This window comes from Myxocyprinus asiaticus, chromosome 32, assembly GCF_019703515.2.
Source record: "Myxocyprinus asiaticus isolate MX2 ecotype Aquarium Trade chromosome 32, UBuf_Myxa_2, whole genome shotgun sequence".
In the NCBI taxonomy this organism is placed as follows: domain Eukaryota; kingdom Metazoa; phylum Chordata; class Actinopteri; order Cypriniformes; family Catostomidae; genus Myxocyprinus; species Myxocyprinus asiaticus.
The window spans coordinates 23484755-23509057 of NC_059375.1; the positions used below are offsets into that span (position 1 = coordinate 23484755).

Sequence of the window (24303 nt, forward strand, 5' to 3'; positions counted from 1 at the left end):
TTTTCACACAGGGGGGGGCTCATTTTCATGATTTCGACTAGGGCCCACTAACACACGGGCTGGCCCTGAATGTAAACTACATGCATGGCTGTATTTTAAGGTTGATATTATGACTTCAGTTCTTCAGCTCTTGGATAAAATATCAGGCAAAATGTTCCATTTTCAAGGCCTATCTATTTTGCTAATTCAGTTTCAGCATGTCCATAGGCAAGCTTTGACATAAAAACTTGAATGCTTTGTGACTCACTGGGTGTGACTACGGGAAAAGCGTAACTAGGGAAACTGGGAAAGAAAGCCCTCCAGCTAAACAGTGATTTTTGGAGATTGTTCTGTTTTAGTCAGCACAGGCCATGGGATCTACACTCTAGTCAAATGTATTCAAAACAAGCAAATTGTTTGTTGAACTTCATACAAATTTGTGAATTTCACTCTTCTCACTCTTTTTTTTTTCTCTATTTTGCACACATCTATTTGTTTGAGTGGGGGTGTATATTCAAGGGGGTTGGGCCAGAACTGAAAACTGATGCAGGAAGTGATTTTGTACATGCCACCTCTCCTCCACAAAATCTCTTCCTTTCTTACTCGAAACTCTGCAGGGTCCTCCGACTTACTACAGCAAGGTAAGCATTAAAACATCTGTAAACAATCTCAGAAATTCATACATTATCCTCAAAACTGACCCTCTTTTATGGTTGCTTTGTTGTTGTGTCAAATTCATTAATTCTTGGTGCAAAACAGAGAGGCACTTTAGGCAGTAGTAGAGACACACCTTAATTTCACATCTTGAGTTTCAAAATGTTACTTATTTACCTTTCAAATTCTAAAGATAGCAAATACTGGATAATGGCTGGATAATGACATGTGTTTCAGAAATTGGATATCTTGCCTTTTATATACACTTTAAACTAGTCATGTGACTGACATCATGCCACCAAACTTGCACATTCTCTGGGGTAATTCATGCTGAAATTCCCAGCACATCACAATCATTAAAGTTTATTATGTTGTGGCTCCACCCTTTTGTATTACAATTTATCATTTCATGGTCTATATTATTTCTCTATAATTACATAACATAGTTCTTCCTTTATCATCACTTCCTCTCTATTCTGCTGTTCCAATGTGCTGTATGTACATAAGCCAAATTTTTGTTGTGATATAACATTCTTCTTTTCTTAAGACACTGTTCTGACCAGTGCTGGGGGTAATCCAGTAACAAAGCAATTAGTTAGTTACTGTAATATAATTACCTTTTAGTCAAAAGTAGTGTAATACATTACATTTTAAATTCTTGTAATCAGATTACAGTTACTGACTTTCAATGAATTTAATTTTAAGTACAATTTAGGGTTATGCTAATTTCTAATATGTTATTTATGAGGAATACATGAATTATGGCCCTGTAACGAGTCATTGTGAAGGGGAAATGTGAGGTGCTGAGTGTATGACTTGTGTGTAACAATGAACAAGAAAGAAATATAGACATTATTTTTAATTTGTTGAGTGGAAATGTGTTTTAGAAAGTAACTTAAAAGTAAAGTAATTAGTAATGTGATTGCTTTTTCAATTAAGTAATTACTAAAGTAATCTGATTGCAATTCTAGGTTACTATTTTTAAGTAACTTACCCAACACTGGTTGTGACATTGTTATAACTGCTATAACATTGTTATAATAATACATAGCAATGTTCTACATCCAGATTTGCTGTATAAGGGGCTTACAAGCAACTAGCTAAGCTCATATTGTTATAATTTACTGCATTAAAAGTTATTAGAGAGCTTATATGTTTATGTTAAAAGTATAGAATTTTAGCTAATCATCAGCTGAATGAGGCATGTTGAATACCATTAGTAATGCGAGGTGAGTCGGTTCAGGATAAGTTGCAGTTACCACAAAAAATGTAAATGCCAAAAATAAATTAAATACTAACTGAATTGTCAGACATTTTGGAGATCGTAACTATTTGCCAAAGTAACTAAAGCCGTATTGTGCCTTGTTTCCTCCATCAACTCTCTCTGATGAGTAGAGGAAAGATGGATGGAATTGTTCCATCAATTGCAATAATTGTCATCCTAGTGTTAGACGCTAGAGTTTAGCGTTTGTCAGGCAACCCGACTCTCCTCGCTGCGGGGTGTCCTCGGCAGGGCCGCTCGGATTATTCCCCCGTGTCCAGTTACTGGCCACATATAAGCTAACCAGGCCAGGTGAATACACACACACATATATAAACACACTGTGGAATAGGCAGAATGGAGCCGGACTTAGAAAGCATGCCGGAGCTGGTCGAAGGGGTTATTCAGTTAAGTGGACTACTGTGTTTGTTAGCTTTGAGTACTTGTCACTCTCTTTACATTTCAAGTAAAGCTGTGAGCTTAAAATATTCTGTTGTCATCACATCACTGTCTTCACAGTATGTGCATAGGCCCACCCTCTACTATCCTGCACTGTATCTTCATCATTGTCTTTCGTTCTTAAAAGTGGAATCGGAAACATTTCTTCATATTTATGTCAATCTCACTATGAATGTTTCTCAAAATGTATGCTGTTCAATATTAAATACTATTTTTTTTTCTCTCCATACAATGGGACTTTGAATGAGAATGAAACACTAATGGTGTGAGGTTTGGATTGGGCTATATGTTATTTTTGCAGTTCTGTTTGGTGTCACTAGTGGGGCAGTAATTAAAAATATGCAATGAAAATTAGAGTTCATTACATTCACTTTGTCCACAAAAGGGAAAATAGACTAAGGTCTGTAATTGTGATAGTAAATGGGTGTTCCATTGTAACACAACTGTTATAAACTGCATTGCATTAGAAGTTTTACTTTTAAGGTGTTTAAATGAAAAAATCCTGTGGTTCAACACAGGAAGTGCCACTCTGTGACTCACTGTAGTTGCTTTATGCACACAGTGCTCCTGTTTGAATTTCTGTGCTTTAGCTTAAATGGTGACACTTTCACTTTTGCTTACTTGACAAACTGTTGTTACACTGTTGCTTCAGTGTGAGGATGTTATGAAAGCACACCACAAGGTGGGGCAGCATGAAAAATGAGGTTTTACAATAAAGACAACCTGTCATTGTTAGTTCATAACTTGTCTCAGTGGATGAACTGCCTAATGCTTAAAGGAATGTTCTGGGTTCAAGACAAGTTACCACAATTGTGGTATAATGTTGATTAGCACAAAAATCATTTCAATATTTCCCTCATTTATTAAAATAAATAAATAAATTATACAATTGAACAATTTGGAAAAATTTAAGTGGGATATAAGGACGATTTAAATAGTTAACTTTTATATTGTTATTGTATTGAAGCCAAAATAAATTATTAAAATATCATCTGTAGGTATGCATCAAAGTATCGGACAATTATTGACCAAATTACAGCAATCGGCTATACCCATTGATATAAACCGCTGATATCAACCATCGGTTTTTCATATTGCCATTTGCATGCTTATTATTGCACAAACATGAAAATGTTGATGAAAATTCCTGATTGTTTACTTGTAATTAATTGCCTAATTTAATGTGTTGTATTACGTTTATAATAATTTTTCTGTGTGTAATATAAAGATATACCTTCCAAAATAAAATCCGTAGAAGTAAAGCATGTCAAAAATGCATATAAATTTGTTATGTTCTATTATAATACGTAAACTGTGAGTTCTTTTGTTTAGAACTGCAAAAACAAAGTGCAAAATCTTTTTCTCCCATATAAATCGTTGTTATAATTATTATTTCATTTTTTTATCTTGTATTGTGGCTCTTAAAATTGTGGCCTGTCGTGTGTTTAACAAATCCAGTCCATGTTTAATGGAAATAATTTATTGTTAGAATAATTAAATAGATTTTTTAGCATTTTAAAGCATTTTTAAAACACAATTACCAAGTAAAACAGTGATTTGATGACTAAATAAGTTGAGTAAGTGTCATATTAATGGTATCGGCTTATAGTTTTTTGTTAATATCGGTATCGTGTAGGCCAAAACTGTTCATATCCCTAATCCCTAATTACCTGGAAAATATTTAGCCTACTTTATAGTATGTTGATGGCGCATCTTTTTTCTACCCAATAATTGAGTACTTTTTAATGTATAACCCTCAAGAGAAACATTTTGATTGAAATGAAATGGCCATAGTGTCAAATGTTTTATATGTGACAAGGAGGAGGGCAGGGCCGTGACTACGCACGCCCGGCACCCAATCGGGCTAATCAACCGAGGAGAGGGATAAGTGCAACGAGATGCGGCAATTTGGCAGAGAGAGAGAGCTACAGGCAGCTGCCCTGTATGCGTTTATGTTTGTGTGTTTTTGTGTTTGAGTTTATTAAAACATTACTTTGATGCTTCGTTCGGTTCCCGCCTGCTCCTTTCCTGGGTTTTGGCACCAGTGTAACAGGGTTCAATGGACTGATGGTCTGAGACCGTCAATCTTATCATGTGGCTTGTTGGCATCCAAGCACAACTCACCACGTGCCCCACGAGGAGGTTACCCCATGTGATTCAACCCTCCCTAGCAGGGTTGGGGAGTAATGAAATACATGTAACAGGGTTACATATTAAAAAATACAAAATATAAGTAACTGTATTCCACTACAGTTACAATTTAAATAATTGGTAATTAGAATACAGTTACATTCAAAAAGTATTTTGATTACTGAAGAGATTACTTTGCATTTTATTGTCATTTCTTTCATTTAATATTTAGTCCTTTCAGATGGAAAACATTTATACATATAAATGATGTGATCCAAAGTGCATTTGAACAGCAGTGAAACACTTTCTTATGATGTGCTACATTCATACGAGCAGACAGAGAAGTATGAAGTATGTTTGGAGCAGAAGAAATAGAAATAAACCTTGTGTAAATTGTCAGCTTTACGCTAAGCTAAAATGCTATTTCTAGCCATTTTACATGCACACGTTATCAGGCACGATCATATTTTTTTATCAAGAAAATTCACGTTGGATCATAATTTGTTTTTTTTCTAGTAAGACCTTTGATATTAGGGCAAAAATCGTATACTTGATAATAATTTTTTTATTGTTTTCCAGTAAAAATATCAAAAAATCCTTAAAACAAGATCAATTTGATTGATCTTGTTTTAGAAACAACACTGCATATGATATTTAGGTTTTTCAGAGAATGTATTTTTAACATGTGTATTTTGTCTTACTGTACTGGCAGAGTTTTTATAGTCAAAACATGTGAAAAAAATCTACCAGTGCTGAAGAAGTAATCCAAAGTATTTAGAATATGTTACTGACCTTGAGTAATCTAACGAAATACATCAAAAATTACATTTCACAGCATGTAATCTGTAATCTGTAGTGGAATACATTTCAAAGTAACCCTCCCAACCCTGCTTCCTAGCAACCGGGCCAATTTGGTTGCTTAGGAGACCTGGCTGGAGTCACTCAGCACGCCCTGGATTCGAACTCATGAATACAGGGGTGGTAGTCAGTGTCAGTACTCGCTGAGCTTCCCAGGCCCCCACACTACTCCTTTTCTAATGCCAATCTTTTTTTCCTGATCACGTATCCCTTTATTGCAAGAACTGACAAGATTATGTTACATAAGAAAAACTGACATCTCTCATAAAGTCTTAAAGTGGATCATAAACTGTATCATAAAGTCATAAACAAAGAGCAACTGTGTAGTTGAAAAGAAATCATAATTTTTATGAGGGAATATTTCCCTGTTATGGCTCATTGCAGTGTATGAAGCATGCCATCATGCCCTTTGGAGTTGAACAAACTTTATAATGCTATGCGTGTAGTGACTGAATGGAATCTATGGTCATGGATAGATAAAAGAGGGAGCCTGAAGTGTAATTTACCTATTACAAACTCTGTCAGAGCTTGTTGTTTCAGATGTGTTCATAACAGTAACTATCTGAGTATAGAAGATACCACTGGATCCATTCTTTCCCTTGTGAAATATGTGAGGGCTTGTTTGCCTCTTGTATGGCATGCCTTAGAGAGACATGAAATAAAATGCACCCAGTGTAGCCATGACTGCTTATCATAAGTGAGTCACTTATAAATATGGGCAGTTTTGGTTTGCATGTTATTGGGCTTGCCTAGCACAACAGAGAATGACCAACCACTAATATCTGACAGTTGTTAAATATCCCCACCTACTGTAAATAGCCACTATATATGCTTGCCCTTTCGTTTCGTGTTTATGCCTTTCCCAGCCTCTCCCCTACCCCAGTGATGTGTTTTTCTTTCCTTATAGGTATATATGTGTGCACAAGAGAGAGAGATTTATTCATTGATTTAGATGGCTTAGCTGTATAAGTGAAAAACTGCAGAATGATCTCACAGTAAATTCAGAAACAGTAGGTTGAGTTTTCTTGAGCTAAACTCGGTCTGTGATGCTGAAATTAGAAGCACTGGCCCCAGTGGCTGAAGCGGGAAGTGTTTTTGACACTTAAGTAAGGGCAGTGTTGGGGAGTAACGGAATACATGTAACAGGATTACGTATTTAAAATACAAAATATAAGTAACTGTATTCCAATACAGTTACAATTTAAATCATTGGTAATTAGAATACAGTTACATTCAAAAAGTATTTTGATTACTGAAGAGATTACTTTGCATTTTATTGTCATTTCTTTCATTTAATATTTAGTCCTTTCAGATGGAAAACATTTATACATATAAATGATGTGATCCAAAGTGCATTTGAACAGCAGTGAAACACTTTCTTATGATGTGTTACATTCATACGAGCAGACAGAGAAGTAAATTTGAAGTAAGTTTGGAGCAGAAGAAATAGAAATAAACCTTGTGTAAATTGTCAGCTTTACGCTAAGCTAAAATGCTATTTCTAGCCATTTTACATGCACGTCACCAGGCACGATCAGATCATAATTTCTTTTATCTAGTAAGACCTTTGATATTAGGGCAAAAATCATATTCTTGATAATAATTTTTTTATTGTTTTCCTGTAAAAATATCTAAAAATCCTTAAAACAAGATCAATTTGATTGATCTTGTTTTAGAAACAACACTGCATAAGATATTTAGGTTTTTCAGATAATGAATTTTTAACATGTGTATTTTGTCTGACTGTACTGGCAGAGTTTTTATAGTCAAAACAAGTGAAAAAATCTACCAGTGCTGAAGAAGTAATCCAAAGTATATAGAACACGTTACTGACCTTGAGTAATCTAACGGAATACATCACAAATTACATTTTACAGCATGAATTCTGTAATCTGTAGTGGAACACATTTCAAAAGTAACCCTCCCAACCCTGCGTAAGGGCATGCTTAATCTCCAATTTCCGGGTGAAATACCCACAGAGAGGGGCAAGTACTCCAGAGTGCAGTCTACGATGGGGCGTGGCGACACATTGGGGCAGGCGACATGTGTAGCCCCGCCCACATCTGATTTCATTGGTTTATACAGCAGAGCTTATTGGTGTATTGCAAGGGTCTTCAACAGGGGGTCTGCAAATTATTGTTTGATAACCACTGGCACTTGTAATAATCACTCACATGCGAGCGATAGCTAGAGATAAGTGTATGCATTTTAATCCATCGACATGTTTAAGTTCCTCGCACCTGCATGCCAAAACTTCCTCTTTCTTTTTAATCCTTGCTCATATTCGCGCATTCTGTTGTAGTTAGTTATGAACTGATTGGAACGCTAAACACTATTAAAGTGTGACGAACCTGAGCTAGTCAGCAGAAGCGCACAGCGCGGACAGACTATTCATTCCCCCATGCTCATCACGAGCTGCTCAAAGCACGACACACATCACGTGAGTAAATGCATCTGCTTTGCGTTGTGCGATTGAGCAGATGGCAGCCTACAGTTTCTTTTATTATTAACTGCGTTTTGCTTTCAGAACAATAGCCTACTTGCCTGGTGTAAATAAATAGTTACCGCTGAGATTATCAAGCTGGCAGACATGGTCCTTAACGTTCCACACACACAAGGTAACTCTCGAAACAACATAAAGGTGCACTCAGTTATCGTTTTCCTCGTTGTAAAGTTTTACTCCTAATGAAATGTAATTTTAAAATATATGTATAAAATTGATAACTCACATGAGATAAAGACTCCATATTAGTAACCTTATAAAAAAATGTTAACTGCATGGACAGGGTCTGTCTGTCTGAGCTATGCTTAAGCTATTAAGCCGCAATCGATTCTCTAACATCGCATTAATTTTTAAAAATATATTAATTAACTTTACACCGACTAGTTTCTCTCACCTCGTGCAACGACAACGTCCTCATGTCCCCCATCATAGACATATATATGTGTGTGTGTGTGTGTGTCCCGAATTTTTCCACTGTTTTAAGTTTGAACTGCCCTTGTGTCGGAGCTGTTCGGTATTGACAACATGCCACCCTGCCCAATTGTCCAGACTGCAATCTGGGGCTTCTCCAGAGGGGTGATGAAAGTGAGTTGTAAAGCAAGTTGTTTGTAGCTGTAAAAGATGTAATACAGTGAAGAAGAATGCATATTTTATCAACTCTACACCCAAACCTCAACCCTAAACCTAACCGTCAGTGGAGTAAAAATGTAGTCTTAGAATGAAAATGGAATCTCCGAATCGTGCTCTTCACTGTTTTTGTGAACATGATCACTTTTTAGTCTTAACGGGACGAGAACCCAAGCTTCCCACATTGCTGACGTAACATGCTATCAGTCACATCACAGGAGAATGTAAACCCTCTTGAACTGATGCAAAAATATCTGATGGAAGTTGCCCCTTATCAGTTACTCGGCATAGTGCGGTTGATGTCAGAGTACTGGAACATTTGTAAACAACATGCTGACTTCCCCTGTAATCATGTTGAACATTTTAATTATTTTGTGAAGGGATAGAATTATTGAATAGACACTGCAACATGTAATTTGTGTGACAAGTAGCTTATTTTGGGCTAGTTTTGCCAGACCAGGTTGCTTGTTTTTCTGGCAACACTGCATGCAACTCTGAGGCCTATTCTTTACATAAGAGTGAATTAATTCAGCTCTGTCCTAGGGCTCGACGCTGCTCTGTCTGTTCCTCTCAATGTCAGTCCATTACAAGAAGAGCCAATTAGACTGATAGGTTCATGGCTGCCCTCATTTGTACCATGTGCAATTTGTTAGTAATGCCAATATTTATATGTTGTAAATACATGCATACCAGTCAACTATGACAACTTGAGCATCCTATCAGATTTGACCAATGATTACCAATTCATTTTGATACAAATGAAAATTAAACATGCTTAGCAAACTCATTTTTCACATCCATTAATACTAGTGGTTGAAAAATAAGCCAGTAATATTGTGTTGTTCCACAACCTCTGTTCTTCACCGATATTGTCCTGAGTGTTGGCAGAAGTGTGCTGAAATCTAAATGTCACACAACTGTTTCCAAACAGACATCTGGTCCTCATTTCCAGGCCATGCTCAGGTACTGACAGGTTAAAGAATCAATCAGATAACAGTCTTTAACTGATAGCTCTGTTGACAAATTAGTAAGAGCAGTAGAGCACCCACTGGCCCATAAGGATATCTCAGCTCTGTAGGTCCAAATAAGGCAAGTGAACTAACGCTAACGCCATCTAGTGCTCTGTGCATGCGTCAAGCACTAGGAAGTGTAATCGAGCTGGAAATCATGATCGTTCCTAGAGACTGCAATGGCAAGATGTACAGGGAAAAATCATGTCGCAGGTGATTGACTCAGAAGTGTCCTAATGTTAAGTGAAAGAACACCATTGCCAGTGCCCAAATTGGTGTTCACGATATACTTATTCACAATTCACATAGGGAGCGAAATGAGACGCACCCTAAGAGAGGGGAGACAAGGATACAAAGACTGCTCCAAAAACTGATTTTAAATAAGTGTATATTACATAACAGATAACATTGCATACATCAAGCTGTCACAAAAGGAAAAAGAGCAGCAGCATGAAATGTTTGTGTGTGTGTGTTTTCTATATCTGTATTTATATCTGTATATTTATATATCTATGTGGGTGTGTGCATGTCTATGACTACCCTCCAAGATCACCTAAACAAGTGATTCCCAACCCTTTACCTTTAGGTGTCTCCCTCTTTATCTGACACACCTGATTCAACTAATCAGGGCCCGTTTCCCAATAACGATTGATCTTAGCGGTTAAGAGTGTTTCCTACGAGCAATTTTACGAGCATTCGTTATTTTTTACGCGCGTTTCCCAAAACTGCACTTAAGATGAACGTGCGAGGACGTGCTTTAAGTGCTATTTATGAGAGTCGCTGCCCATGTGACAGTGCTGAAATGTGACCGTATAGTGCTGCTCATCAATGCAACTTTATTATATTTGTGCATAACTTTACAATTTGTAATTTACCTTGCTAAAAATAGTTTTAAAATGTTTTCTTAAATATTCGATCTAATTAACTGCATATTTACATATTGTTTTTACAATAATTTTGTGCAGAACGATCTTTTACACAATCTGCTTCCATAATCAGGTGTACATTTGTAATATGTTGTTTTCACAAATTCCTCTCGATGTTAAAGCTTCCAGGATTAGAGAAGACAGTGGAGGTTCTGTGTATGATCCTGCTAATTACAAGCATTCACTGAATATTTTTCTGTGTTATAGCGGAGCGCAAAATAAGGAGGCATTTGAAAGATGCGGTTAAGGGACATTCACCATAAAGTGGAGGTCTGCTCTTTACTTCCAAAAGTGATAACGGTGACAGTAATGCTGCATGTGCGGTGCTACACAACTTGTAGTGCTGGCGATAGAGCCTTTGGTGTCAGAAAGGAAGAGGAGATGTGGATAAAAGCATCTGCCAAATGAATAAATGTAAATGCAGGATGATGAGCAAATATATTCGGACAATTTTCTTGCATGGCAGCAAGTTAATGACTTTTTTCTTCTCTTTCTAACATTAATTTATACAGTTGTCTGCATCAATCATGCCACAACTTTGTTGTTACCAACTTGTCCAACTAGTCTACACAAATAACTTTATATGCTTACTAATTAATCTAATCATCCATTTAGACTATCTATTTTATGTATTTCATTATTATTATTTTTATTATTATTATTAGAATTGTCTGTTAAAATAAAAATAAATAAAACACATATATCCTGATATTAAAGTCTCAGCATAAAGTGTAGCTACTAGTATGTGCTTACTATGCTCTTAGCGCTGTACGATTACTCCAGAGCACTCATTAATCTACAAGCATTTTAAGAAATTTACGATGCTTTTGGGAAATGGGCCGCAAAACTAAGATGAATCGTAAGTTGGATTCTATGATCTTTGACTCTAGGCTTATGATGCTTTTGGGAAACGAGGCCCAGCTCATTTGTAGAATTTTCCAGGAACCTGAACTGGTTGTGTCTGTTTAGTCAGACATATTGCAAAGCTGAGTTATTCCTGAATCAAGGTTGGGAAACACTAACCGAAACTTGTCAAATCTTGTCCTGCTGTGGTAGAAACACAAAGTCACAAGCAACTGCTTTCAATATACACATTACAATAAATAGAAAGAGTATTTAATTTTTTTTTTTTTTTTTTACTCTAGTATTCAAGTCTTTATTAAATCTTAATGACTAAATTAAGTTATTCTTTTGTTGCTCTTCACAACTCCGTGTCCTCCTCACCACTTTGTCTGTCTCTCTGCAGAATGCTCCCATTTCAGGCCGCTCCAGGACAGTTTAAGGAAGAGGCGAGGCAGCCAGGGCTGAGGTGTTGGCGAGTGGAGAAGATGAAGGCTGTTCCCTTGGACTCTGCTGAGCTGGGGGCTTTCTTCAACGGGGACTCCTACCTTGTGCTGGACAACCGGGGTGACCAGGGAGCAGACCTCCACATGTGGATTGGTGAGATGATAGCTATTAATTTGCTAATTGGATGTGTTTGAATGTTAGAGCAGCGGCCTTGATACCTCAGTGCCCATTCAGTCAGGCAGCAATTTGCATATGAAGGTGCCTCGTAAGAATGATGGTTTCGGATAGCCTTCCAAGACACCATAACATCATGTTTAATGATCTAAAACAAATTCAAGTGAGCTTGAACATTACAAATAAGTATAAAAATAACAGGACCTTTATAAACTAATTACAGATGACATTTTTATTCTTTCATCCAACCAGCACACACAGGATTTCAGGATATCAAAGTCAGAGAAGGCTGGGGCTGTGTCTGAATATCAATACTTTACTACTATAAAGAAGAATTGCTAAATACAGTATGCCAACGAAGTAGTATGTCCGAATCCGCAGTTTTCCTAAAACAGTAAGCGAGAAATACCCTGATGACTTACTATTTCCGGCAAGATTCTGAAGTGCAGATCGACCAGAAACTTTACTATCCCATAATTCCTGGATTTAAAAGTCTGGCAGCTCTTTTCAACTGTAAATGATATACAATGGCAACCAAAAGTTTGTAATAATGTACAGATTTTGCTCTTATGGAAAGAAATTGGTATTTTTATTCACTAAAGTGGCACTGAACTGATCACAATGTATAGTCAGGACATTAATAATGTGAAAAATTACTATTACAATTTGAAAAAAACATTTCATAACTTTTTGGTTTTAAAAGAGTTCTTCAAAGAGTTCTCATCAAAAAATCCTCCACGTACGACTTTGCAGATCCTTGGTATTCTAGCCGTCAGTTTGTCTAGATACTCAGGTGACATTTCACCCCACGCTTCCCGTAGCACTTGCCATAGATGTGGCTGTCTTGTCGGTCATTTCTCACACATCTTACAGTCTAGCTGATCCCACAAAAGCTCAATGGGATTAAGATCCATAACACTCTTTTCCAATTATCTGTTGTCCAATGTCTGTGTTTCTTTGCCCACTCTGGATTTTTCTTTGCAATTCTTCCCATAAGACCTGCACCACTGAGTCTTCTCTTTACTGTTGTACATGAAACTGGTGTTGAGCGGGTAGAATTCAATGAAGCTGTCAGCTGAGGACATGTGAGGCGTCTATTTCTCAAACTAGAGGCTCTGATGTACTTATCCTCTTGTTTAATTGTACATCTGGCCTTCCACATCTCTCTCTGTCCTTGTTAGAGCCAGTTGTCCTTTGTCTTTGAAGACTGTAGTGTACAACTTTGTATGAAATCTTTTTTTTTTTTTTTTTTTTTTTTTTTTTTTGCAATTTCAAGCATAGCCTTCATTCCTCAAAACGATGATTAACTGATGAGTTTCTAGAGAAAGCTGTTTCTTTTTTGCCATTTTTTACCTAATATTGACCTTAAGACATGCCAGACTATTGCATACTGTGGCAACTCAAAAACAAACACAAAGACAATGTTAAGATTAATTTAACAAACCAAATAGCTTTCAACTGTGTTTGATATAATGGCAAGTGATTTTCTAGTACCAAATTAGTAATTTAGCATGATTACTCAAGGATAAGGTGTTGGAGTGATGGCTGCTGGAAATGGGGCCTGTCTAGATTTGATCAAATATTTGATTTTTCAAATAGTGATGGTGCAGTTTTTTTACATCAGTAATGTCCTGACTATACTTTGTGATCAGCTGAATGCCTCTTTGGTGAATTAAAGTACCAATTTCCTTCCAAGACAGCAAAATATGTACATTATTCCAAACTTTTGGCCGCCAGTGTATATACTAACAAAGTTGTTCCTTGTGCTTAAATGGTGCTTGTTTAACAAAACCAGAGTAGATTATTCCGAGGTTTCATTACATCATATATTCGGGTCACGGGTCAATACCCACATCCCAAGATGAAGTATGTCCAAAATCTGTAACCATTTGATGCATATTTAAAAAACTATAGCTATGTCCCGCAGACTGAGAAGCAGATCTGTTATTAAAATTATACTTAACTGTTAATTAACTGTATGCTTGTTATGATTTCTATGCTAATAAATCCACCACACAGGAACAAAATAATTGCTTATTTTCATTTATTTTGGTGAGGCAAGTGGCTTATTTTGGGCTTGTTTTTCCAGACCAGGTTGCTTGTTTCTCTTGTGAGATCCTGCAACACTGCAATTGGTATTTCACCCACCCTTAGTGTAGTGGTGTCAAATCTGCGTTGTGTTGTGAATAAACTCTTGGAACACCGAAATCCTTGCCATAAAGTCCTTGTTTATTAAATCTGGTTAAACAAATAAGCAAGGACTCTTGCAGCAAATAATCAGCATGCAGCAGCAATGCACGACGCTGAGAAGGGATAAGGGATAGATAAAGTTACAACTGATAAAACCTGATTACTAAAAAGGGGAAAATATTACAGTGCATATGTGCACCTCACAATACAACTTAGAATCATAAATACACTAAAATCTAGGGTAAAGTCATCAGTTACACAAAATATGAAGCCATCTAAAATGCTACTTAAACTCTCATGACTTACCGGTGAGAAACTCACACCAACTGGGAAGAAGCAAAGTGTGCAAACTCCCCAAACAGGTGCAGAGAGAGGAACTCCAAATATGGTCATGGCAAGTGGAATCACCAAATATTAATTTCTCTATGTACACCTGCTACATTAGCACAGAGTACTATAATTTTTTAAATAAATGTAACGGGTAAGGATGGGCAAGGAGGAGGCGGGAACCGGCAGAACAGTCAACATAACTTTAATGTCATAAAAGGACTGGAACATAACATAAAACACATAGATGCACACACACAGCGGCCGCGGGTGTCTCTCTCGAACTGGCTCCCCCGGCTCATCTTTATCTCTTTCCTGGCTGATTAGGTGACCTCACGGCCCGGCCATGCCCACCTCCTCGTCACACACGTTATTAACCGTTCTTTTATTTTGTTCTAACTGGTTACTATTTGGAAGGGAGGCTGTGGAACTTTTGTACTGGAACGAAAAATACAGTTTTTGCTCAGAACGATCTGATTTTTAGTCCCTGGTGATATGGGATAATTCCGATACCACCTGAAGGCAGCATAATATTAGACATTCAACAACACAAGACAACAAGAAAAAGACTGGTAGGGTACAACAGGGCTAGAGGCCCACCGGAGTAAAAGGAACTTTTGATTTTTATTTTCCCCCAAAACACTAAACAGCAACAAAAACCACAGCACATGCCTGTTTTTCACTATACACTACAAAATATTTTTTCTAATATTTAATAATTTTTCAAATGTTGCAAATGTATGTAGCTAATGAGAATCCCTAAAATGTTAACTGTCCAATAATTGAAAGGACAGTATTTGAGGTAAAAAGCCCCCCTGTTGCAGTGGCTAAAGGCCCCCATAAAACACATTGTTTTACTTAAGTGGGGGAAATAGATTTGTTATGAAAAAGTTTCAAAGTGGGCTCACATTGACTGATCCAATTACAATGGAGATTATTTTGTATTATTATTTTGTTATTATCTTGCTGTCTCAAAAGTATTTGCCTAATTTGACAGACTCTGCTCTATAACTATTTTCCCTATATTTTACACAATATCACTATAACTATACCCAAGTGTGGGCTAAAAGGCTCCCTCACCACCTTTTTAAAGAAAATGAACTTGACTCAAAACAACCTTCCGTTATTATTTCTTTTCACACAAATTATGTTTCACCATCAATATTCAACAAAAAGAAATTAATTTTTTCAATCTTGATACACTTTGTGACCAGAAAAAAAAAGCACATTTTCCTTAAGGTGTGCCTTTGTACTCTACTGGTGTGTTATAGTTCTGCTTAGTAAAGTTTATTATATGACATAGATACATTAAACAAAAAGTTATTCACGGCAAGTTAAAGACCACATGACATCAAAATTGCACTTCTGTGGCTTTTAGTACACGTTTTCCTGAATGTTGACAAAAATGACTTTAAGCAGAAAATTCAGCAGACAGAATGAACTTTTTCACATTTAGAATTTATAATCTTTCTCTTCCAGGACAACACACCAATATTACTGACCCATCTTGCACTCAGGAACGTATACAAAATGTTGTCCAATTCACTCTTGAAGAAATTAATGTCCCCTACACATAAATCCACATGCTACCTACTAGCAATAGCAATTAGCAAATCATGGTTCACGGCTATGACATAAATTAATGCCTATTGGATTTTTTTTTTTAAAGGGATGAGCCCTTCGATATGTCCCGCTAAAATTTCCTCTTTCAATAGGAAATACATCAACAGCAAAAAAAAAAAATGCTGTTCCAGCCATTACATGTGGTCTGTAAAGAACGGAGTGAAGCTACACCACTGTCCTGACCCATCAGGGTTGGGGTCAGTCAGATGCGATGATGGAGTGGTTTATAGGATCTGAAACTGAGACAATAGCCTGTTGAGTTAAATGATACGCTTGATCAGACAGTTGAGTGGGCCTGACTCATGAGTGAGTGCAGAGAAAGATGAAAAATAAGGGCTGAAAGAGATGAGAGGGATAAAGAGGGAAGAGTCCCAGAGGAAAAAGAGAAGGGCAGGTATTTTTATAGCTTATTAAAGATTCAGCAGGCCTGCAGTTGGGCCCATTGTCTTATTGTGTATCTGGTGCTTTAGGTAACACTAAGCTGGTTGTCAGCGCAACATGCGCCTGTTCCAACAATCCTCTCCCATACTCTTTCATTAACCATGCCTCATCCACACCCCCCATCCCCCATTTCTTCATTTCTCTGGTACACTGGTCTCAGTAACCCTTCCCTGCCCTCTGTGCTCTGTCTCTAACCCCCTATATCATCCATTCATAATGCACTACAGTTACACTGCATAGACTATACTGTACATCTACAAACCAGATTTGACATCTTAAAGGGGTAGATGTATGACTGTTGTTCAGGTTTGATAACAATGGAATTTATTTTATGCCAGTAATTAATTGGACCACATTGATTATTTGAAATTAGGTCAGAGCCATAACCGACACTGAAGTTACTTCCTTGCTAGTAAAATGTCCTTATGCCTTAAAATGGAGATGGTGTATTAAGTAACATGTTTTTTTTTTTAATTTTTTTTTTTTTTTTTGGGTTATGTGCCATAAACTGCTTTGCATTCAGGTCAAACAGCTCAACTTTGGTTTACCTAGACCAGAAAACTCTTGCTCGATGTCTAATGCAGCAAAAGTGGCAGCAGGAAGTGGCTTTGCCCTTAGTGGCATATCACATTGGGCAGAACTGTGAAAAATTTCACTAGTGTTAACATGCTCAGTGTATTCAGTGAAAGTTTTTATCACTATGTTGAAACAACATCTTTGTTTTAAACGTTTTTTTTACAGTTTTGTTTTTAATTGATTTATGAGTTTTCTTCTCTTTATCAGTAAATAAATCACAAAGTAGTTGAATAATTGCAGTGAATTTATTACTATAGGTTGCCACTTTGGCACCACTTTGGTTTTACCAAATATTAAATGTAAGCAATTAAATGTAAGGTTATTATTTTAAGTGGGTTGAAATGTTTACTGCAAACATGTTTACAATGTTTACTGCCAATTAAAGGTTTAATTGCTTCCTACTTGCATTCTCTTTTCTGTTTTCTCTAATTTTATTGGAATGGATGTTATAAATAAACAATAAATTGAAAAACTCTTAAATGTGTTTATATTAATTATATCTCTATCGGGGCCTGGGTAGCTCGGTGAGTATTGACGCTGACTACCACCCCTGGAGTCGCGAGTTCGAATCCAGGGTGTGCTGAGTGACTCCAGCCAGGTCTCCTAAGCAACCAAATTGGAGGGTAAAGTCATATGTGGTAACCTACTCGTGGTCACGATTAGGGGTTCTCGCTCTCAATGGGGCGCGTGGTAAGTTGTGCATGGATCGCAGAGAGTAGCATGAGCCTCCACATGCTGTGAGTCACCGCGGTGTCATGCACAATGAGCCACATGATAAGATGCGAGGATTGACAGTCTCAGAAGCGGAGGCAACTGAGACTTGTCCTCTGCCACCCGGATTGAGGTGAGTAACCGCGCCACCACGAGAACCTATTAAGTAGTGGGAATTGGGCATTCCAAATTGGAAGAAAAAAAATTGATATCTCTCTCTCCCTCTCTCTTTCCATTTCAGGAGAGAAATCATCTCGTGATGAGCAGGTAGCTTGTGCCATGTTGGCTACACAGTTGGATAACTTCCTGGGTGGAGATCCGGTCCAACACAGGCAGGTTCAGGGCTATGAGTCTCCAGAATTCATGAATCTGTTCCCTCGAGGGGTCAGCTACAAGGTGAGATATGAGACAATGTAAACATGCAGTCATATACACAGATCAGCCACAACATTAAAACCATCTGCCTAATATTGCGTAGGTCCCCCTCATGCTGCCAAAACAGCACCAACCTGCATCTCAGAATAGCATTTTGAGATGCTATTCTTCTCACCACAATTGTACAGAGCGGTTATCTGAGTTACCGTAGACTTTGTCAGTTTGAACCAGTCTGGCCATTCTCTGTTGACACCTCTCATCAACAAGGCATTTCTATCTGCAGAACTGCTGCTCGCTTGATGTTTTTTGTTTTTTAGCACCATTCAGAGTAAATTCTAGAGACTGTTGCACATGAAAATCCCAGGAGATCAGTACTTACAGAAATACTCAAACCAGCCCATCTGGCACCAACAATCATGCCACGGTCCAAATTACTGAGATCACATTTTTTCCTCATTCTGATGGTTGATGTGAACATTAACTGAAGCTCCTGACCCATATCTGCATGAGTTTATGCACTGCTGCCACATGATTGGCTGATTAGATAATTGCATGGATGATTCTGTTGCCAGATGGGCTGGTTTGAGTATTTCTGTAACTGCTCCTGGGATTTTCACACAACAGTTTTTTTTACTCCAAATGGTGCCAAAAACAAAAAACATCCTGTTCTGCAGATGGAAAATCCATGTTGATGAGAGAGGTCAACAGAGAATGGACAGACTGGTTTGAACTGACAAAGTCTACGGTAACTCAGATAACCGCTCTGTACAATTGTGGTGAGTAGAATTCCATCTCAGAATGTTTGGCGCTGTTTTGGCAGCACGAGGAGGACCTACACAATATTAGGCAGGTGGTTTTAATGTTGTGGCTAAAAATGAACTATTACATTACAAGATATGAAATCAACTTGTATATCCATTGTGTATGTAAAATAATGTAAAGTTTGATTTTAAAGGGATAGGTCACCCAAAAATGAAAAATCTCTCAACATTTACTCACCCTCACTTTTTACATAATATCTCAGCTTTGTAGGTCCATACAATGCAAGTGAATTGTGGCCAGAACTTTGAAGCAAAAAAAAACAAACAAAAAAAACCATCATGCATCCTTCGACTTCATATACATTAAAACTGATATCATTACAGCAATGATGCATGCATAATTACTGGGATCTTTACATAATGTTAAAACAAACTCAAACTTTACTCTTAAGCACTAGAACTGTGTTTATAATAATTACTGCTTGTATTTTTATTAGTATAAGGACAGTGACTAAGCAGCAGATGAAAACAAATATGTGGTGAACTCTATACCCTTCATTTTTACTTTGATCTTTAAGTTACGGTTTTCTCTAATTAGAGGTGGATTGTGAATGACCCTGCTCAATCTGTAATTAAGAGAACTTATTTCTTCAAGCAGATGGCTGCAGTCATGTGATGGATATAGTTTACACTCTCTTTCCCTGCTGAATTGTCATCTATGAGTATATTTTAAATAGGCAATAGTTATTTTATAAGTTTGTAGGGGAGGAACTGCAATAAAGAAATGTGGTCAAGATGCTGATTTTTAACATTTATGTGCATCTTAAAAGGATAGTTCACCCAAAAATGAACTCTTTATTCATTTACTCACCCTCATGCTATCCCAGATGTGTATGACTTTCTTTCTTCTGCTGAACACAAACAAAGATTTTTAGAAGAATATCTCAGCTCTGTAGGTCCATATAATACAAATGAATGGTGACTAGACCTTTCAAGCTAAAAAAAATGCACATAAAGGCAGCATAATATAATCCATACAACTTCAGTGGATAAATCTATGTCTTTAGAAGTGATATGATAGGTGATATGATACTATAAATCTCCACTTTCACTTTCAGAATGTGAAAGTGAAAGTGGAGAGTTATAGTAAAAAAGGATTTAAATATTGATCTGTTTCTCACCAAACATGACTGCATCGCTTCAGAAGACATATATTAGTCGTATGGATTACTTTTATGCTGCTTTTATGTGATTTTTATTTTTTTAATTTATTTATTTATTTTTTTTTTTTTTTTTTTGCTTCAAAGATCTGGCCACCATTCACTTGCATTGTATGGACCTACAGAGCTGAGATATTATGTAAAAAGTAAGGGTGAGTAAATGTTGAGAGATCTTTAATTTTTGGGTGACCTATCCTGTTAAAAGCAACTTTTGCATTATTTTACATACACAATGCATATAAAAGTTGATTTCAAATCTTGTAATGTAATAGTTAATTTTTACAAAGAGTGCATTATCAAGCGCTGCCATTTCTTTCTTACAGGAGGGAGGTGTGGAGTCTGGGTTTAGAAGACCACAGGCTGGATCTGGTCCCATTCAGAGGTTATACCAAATTAAAGGAAAACGGAACATTAGAGCCAAGGAAGTAGTTCTGAGCTGGGAGAGCTTTAACAAAGGGGACTGTTTCATACTCGACCTGGGGGAGGTGTGTGTGCATCCCTGTCTGTTTGACTATGGCTATTGGGGATCTTTGAATGTATGAACAGTGGCCAAACTTAAAAATGCATGAATGTCATTAGATAAAATATTAAACCAAGTGTCATTTATGTCAAAGATTGATAGCACAAGCACTTTTTTCCCCCAAGCAAAACCTTTCCCCAAAACACTTTTGCTAGGACACTTGTGTAAATGTGAAGGGAACTGACTTCATACATCTTCTAAAATCACCTTGGGATCAGTTCAGTTTTCAGGTGCAATTTGGTTTGATAATTTATCTATTCCAATGTAATTCACACATTTTTAAGTGTGACTCAAGTGTCCACTGTACATTTATTTTTGAAAGTTATGAATTGTGCTGCATATGTGTACAAAGAGAAGGAGTGTAAAGTAGTTTGTTTGATTTTTTATTCTCCAGACGATTGTGTCGTGGATAGGCTCACAGGCAAACATCTTTGAGAAGCAGAAGGTGAGGGAGATCGCCGCTCTGATCAGGGACACAGAGAGACACGGCAAAGCCCAAATCACTAACATCAATGAGGGAGAGGAGACACAAGAGATGCTACAGGTAGTGACAACTTTGCCCTTCTGTGATTTAGATTTACCCTGCTCTTGTCTCTTTGCATTAACCTCCTAAAACCCATGCGTGACTGCAGTGTGCATTTTCCATTTCCCTATTTGATTTGTAACTTGTAGCACCAAATAAACATGCAAAAAAAAAAAAAAAAAATCTTAAAAATCTGATGTCCACATATGTGGACAGCAAGACTAAGGTGTGAAATTTCAAATAATACCATGGTATGGAAAGTCAGATTTTTTTTTTTTTTATCAAATTATTTATTATATTTTCAGGAGTGTTGGTTATTTATGTTTTTGAGATGTTACAGACATCCATCCATCCATTTTCTATAGCCGCTTATTCTATATAAGGACGCAGGTAGTGCTGGAGCCTATCCCAGCTGTCTCTGGCCAAAAGTGGGGAAACACTCTGGACAGGTGGCGAGTCCATCACATGGCTAACACACAAAGACATACACATTCACACTTTCAACTACAGGTCTCCAATTCACTTGATGTTCAACTACGGGTCTTCAATTCACGGGGAGAACATGCAAACCCCACACAGAAAGGTCCAGGTTGAGCTGGGACTCAAACCGGTGAACTTCTTGCTGTGAGGCAACAGTACTACCCACTCAACCACTGTGTTGAATGGTCCAAACATCATCTACAGCTTGAAACTGAACTTTTGGTCGGATTTTAGGAGTGAATGCACTTCGCTGCATAGAGAGCAATAGGATGCACCCTTGTTCCCTTGTTCTGTATTTAGTGAATGCCTTAACCTCCAGTGTGCTGTCTGTCTGCACTGGTCTCAGAACAGTTCAAAATATTCAACCTAACTCCATATAAAGCCTCTGAAAGCAAAATTTTTCAGCTTTTGGATGAACCCATTGATTCTCAGTGTGATAATTCACAGTAAATATAGGATTTCTAAGGAACAATGTGCTAAAGTACACATTAGTATACATTGTGTTTAGCAGCATGGTGTTTTGCGATTAATCGCATAAATTTTAAAAATGGCATATCGGATGAAGCTAGAGATTCTACTCTTTTGACTCAAACAGGTTTAAACGTAAAAGCTAATGAGGTTTCTTACCAGATGTAGTTTTGTTGGCATTTCTCCCAAAGACAAACTCTGCTGTGATCGGCGCCATGTTGTTTTGTCACATGACTTCATGCGTCGAAAGTTTAGCACGTTACTGACAGCCCAGAATCTTCTAAACTGAGATCAGTCAGTTCAAATTAATTTAAATTATGCATTGCGTATAGGGAAGCCAAAATACAACGTCCACACATGTGTACGTGGGATCGCTAGAGGTTAAACTTTTTGCATTAAAATATGCCATTTAAAAACAAAGCATCATTGTTCACACATTTATAGTCTTCATGTCATTAAGGGTGCTGTGAGCTTATACTAAGTTGCACTTTTTCTCTCTGCCTTCTGTTAAAATTAACGAACAGGTTCTTGGTCCAATGCCACAGCTGAAAGAAAGCACACCAGAGGAAGACAGCCAAGCAGATGTATCAAACTCTGCCTCCCTCTATAAGGTACCACAAAACGCTCAGAATTATGTGTTAGGCTTGTGTTTATTAACCTAAACAATAGAAATAGACAATATAAGAGCCTATTTTAGAGACTAGTTGTAGATGTTAGGATAAATCCTAGCCATCTGGAATCTCATCCATACATATAATTTCTGATTGTTACACATATTTTAATCCAAAATCCTTAAAAGGTCTAACAAACATGCTTTGAATTTGTATATGTCATATGCATTAAATTTGAAGAAAGTGTCAATTCATTTTATAGGTTTCAGATGCAACAGGGTCAATGAAGTTGACAAAGGTGTCAGAGAAAAGTCCATTCGCCAAGGACTTGCTGGTACGTGATGACTGCTTTATCCTGGACAATGGGGCCAATGGAAAAATCTTTGTTTGGAAAGGTACGAAAAATGTGTATTCGTGTCATGATCATTTAGAATGCAGCTAAAATAGTTTATTTTGCATTTACTTACATGTGTCTGGTAAACTAGTTACTTCTCTATATAACTGCAATTTCATGAATGTATGTGTGTTTTTTCCCAAACATTGAAAATAAAACTGAATTGAAATATAATAATTTCTGTGACTGGCAGGGAGTGGAGCCAATGCAGAAGAGAAGAGGGCCGCGCTGAAGATGGCAGATGACTTCATCCACCAAATGAATTACCCTAAGATGAAAACACAGGTTTGTACTTGTAGACCTACTTGATTCCTTGGATCATGTCATGTGGAATTGTTTAATATTAAAGGTGAAGTGTGTAATTTCTGCACCGAGATGGTAGTCCCACCCCAGACTCATGCCATTGGTTGAGCCAATGTTGTTTTGTCTGGCCGAGTCAGGCTGCTCAAACAAACAGATTGTAAATCCGTTTGGTGAAGCTAGTTGCGCAGAAATTGCACTTCACCTTTAAAGTTACATGCACATACAGTAAAAGTCTATTTCTGATGAGAGTGATATGATGAGACAATTTCAGCATCTGCCATCTTAATTAATTCATCAAAATATCTACTGTATATACATGTACATTGTGTTTGTTCTGGTCTTTTGATGCATTACTCTAAAAGATACTGACTTCTATGTAGTTTATAATAGGTCCCCTCATATATGTAGATGGATGCCATGCCATCTGAAACAATCTATAAATGTTTGTTTTTCTTTTTGAATATATTATAGGTGGAGATTTTACCTCAGGGCCGAGAGACCGTCATCTTCAAACAGTTTTTCCAAAACTGGAATTAAACCACTTCACTGCACTAAATGATCATAGAAACAAACTGCTCACAAACGGTTATTAAAGAGAGACTGTTTTTTTTTTTTTTTTTTTTAATCAAATAAGGTCACAGAGACGATACATGATATAACTATGTACAATTTTATTCAATAAGACCAGCATTTAATTCATGGAGGCTTGCAGTAAGAATGAGAGAGGATTTGGGCTTTGGGCTTTTAAAAAGGTATTTATATTAACGAATAAAAATTTCAAAGAGCTTTTAATTTTGTTCTCTTTTTTTATTTTTATTTTATTTTTATTGAGAAAGTCAAGTCTATGTTGCAACATTAATGAGTAGATGCCACTCCTACTTACATAATATTTTTTCTAACCATTTTTCAAGC

General features: G+C 37.0%; 1 protein-coding gene across 1 annotated transcript; it reads left to right on the top strand.

The window, feature by feature from the left end:
- Positions 1-455: 455 nt before the first annotated feature.
- capgb (capping protein (actin filament), gelsolin-like b) lies at positions 456-24024 on the top strand. The gene is made up of 9 exons (XM_051667419.1): positions 456-620; positions 11654-11847; positions 17978-18132; positions 20416-20577; positions 21007-21156; positions 22608-22694; positions 22957-23089; positions 23282-23373; positions 23863-24024. Exons 2-9 carry the CDS (start codon positions 11655-11657, stop codon positions 23926-23928), a joined length of 1038 nt encoding a protein of 345 aa, XP_051523379.1. The 5' UTR covers positions 456-620; position 11654; the 3' UTR covers positions 23929-24024.
- The last annotated feature ends 279 nt before the right edge of the window (positions 24025-24303 follow it).

Coding starts and splice junctions, on each gene's coding strand:
- capgb (XM_051667419.1), top strand. CDS start 11,655: ATGCTCCCATTTCAGGCCGCTCCAGGACAGTTTAAGGAAGAGGCGAGG. Junction 11,848..17,977: donor AGACCTCCACATGTGGATTG/GTGAGATGATAG, acceptor TTTCCATTTCAG/GAGAGAAATCATCTCGTGAT. Junction 23,090..23,281: donor AAAAATCTTTGTTTGGAAAG/GTACGAAAAATG, acceptor TGTGACTGGCAG/GGAGTGGAGCCAATGCAGAA.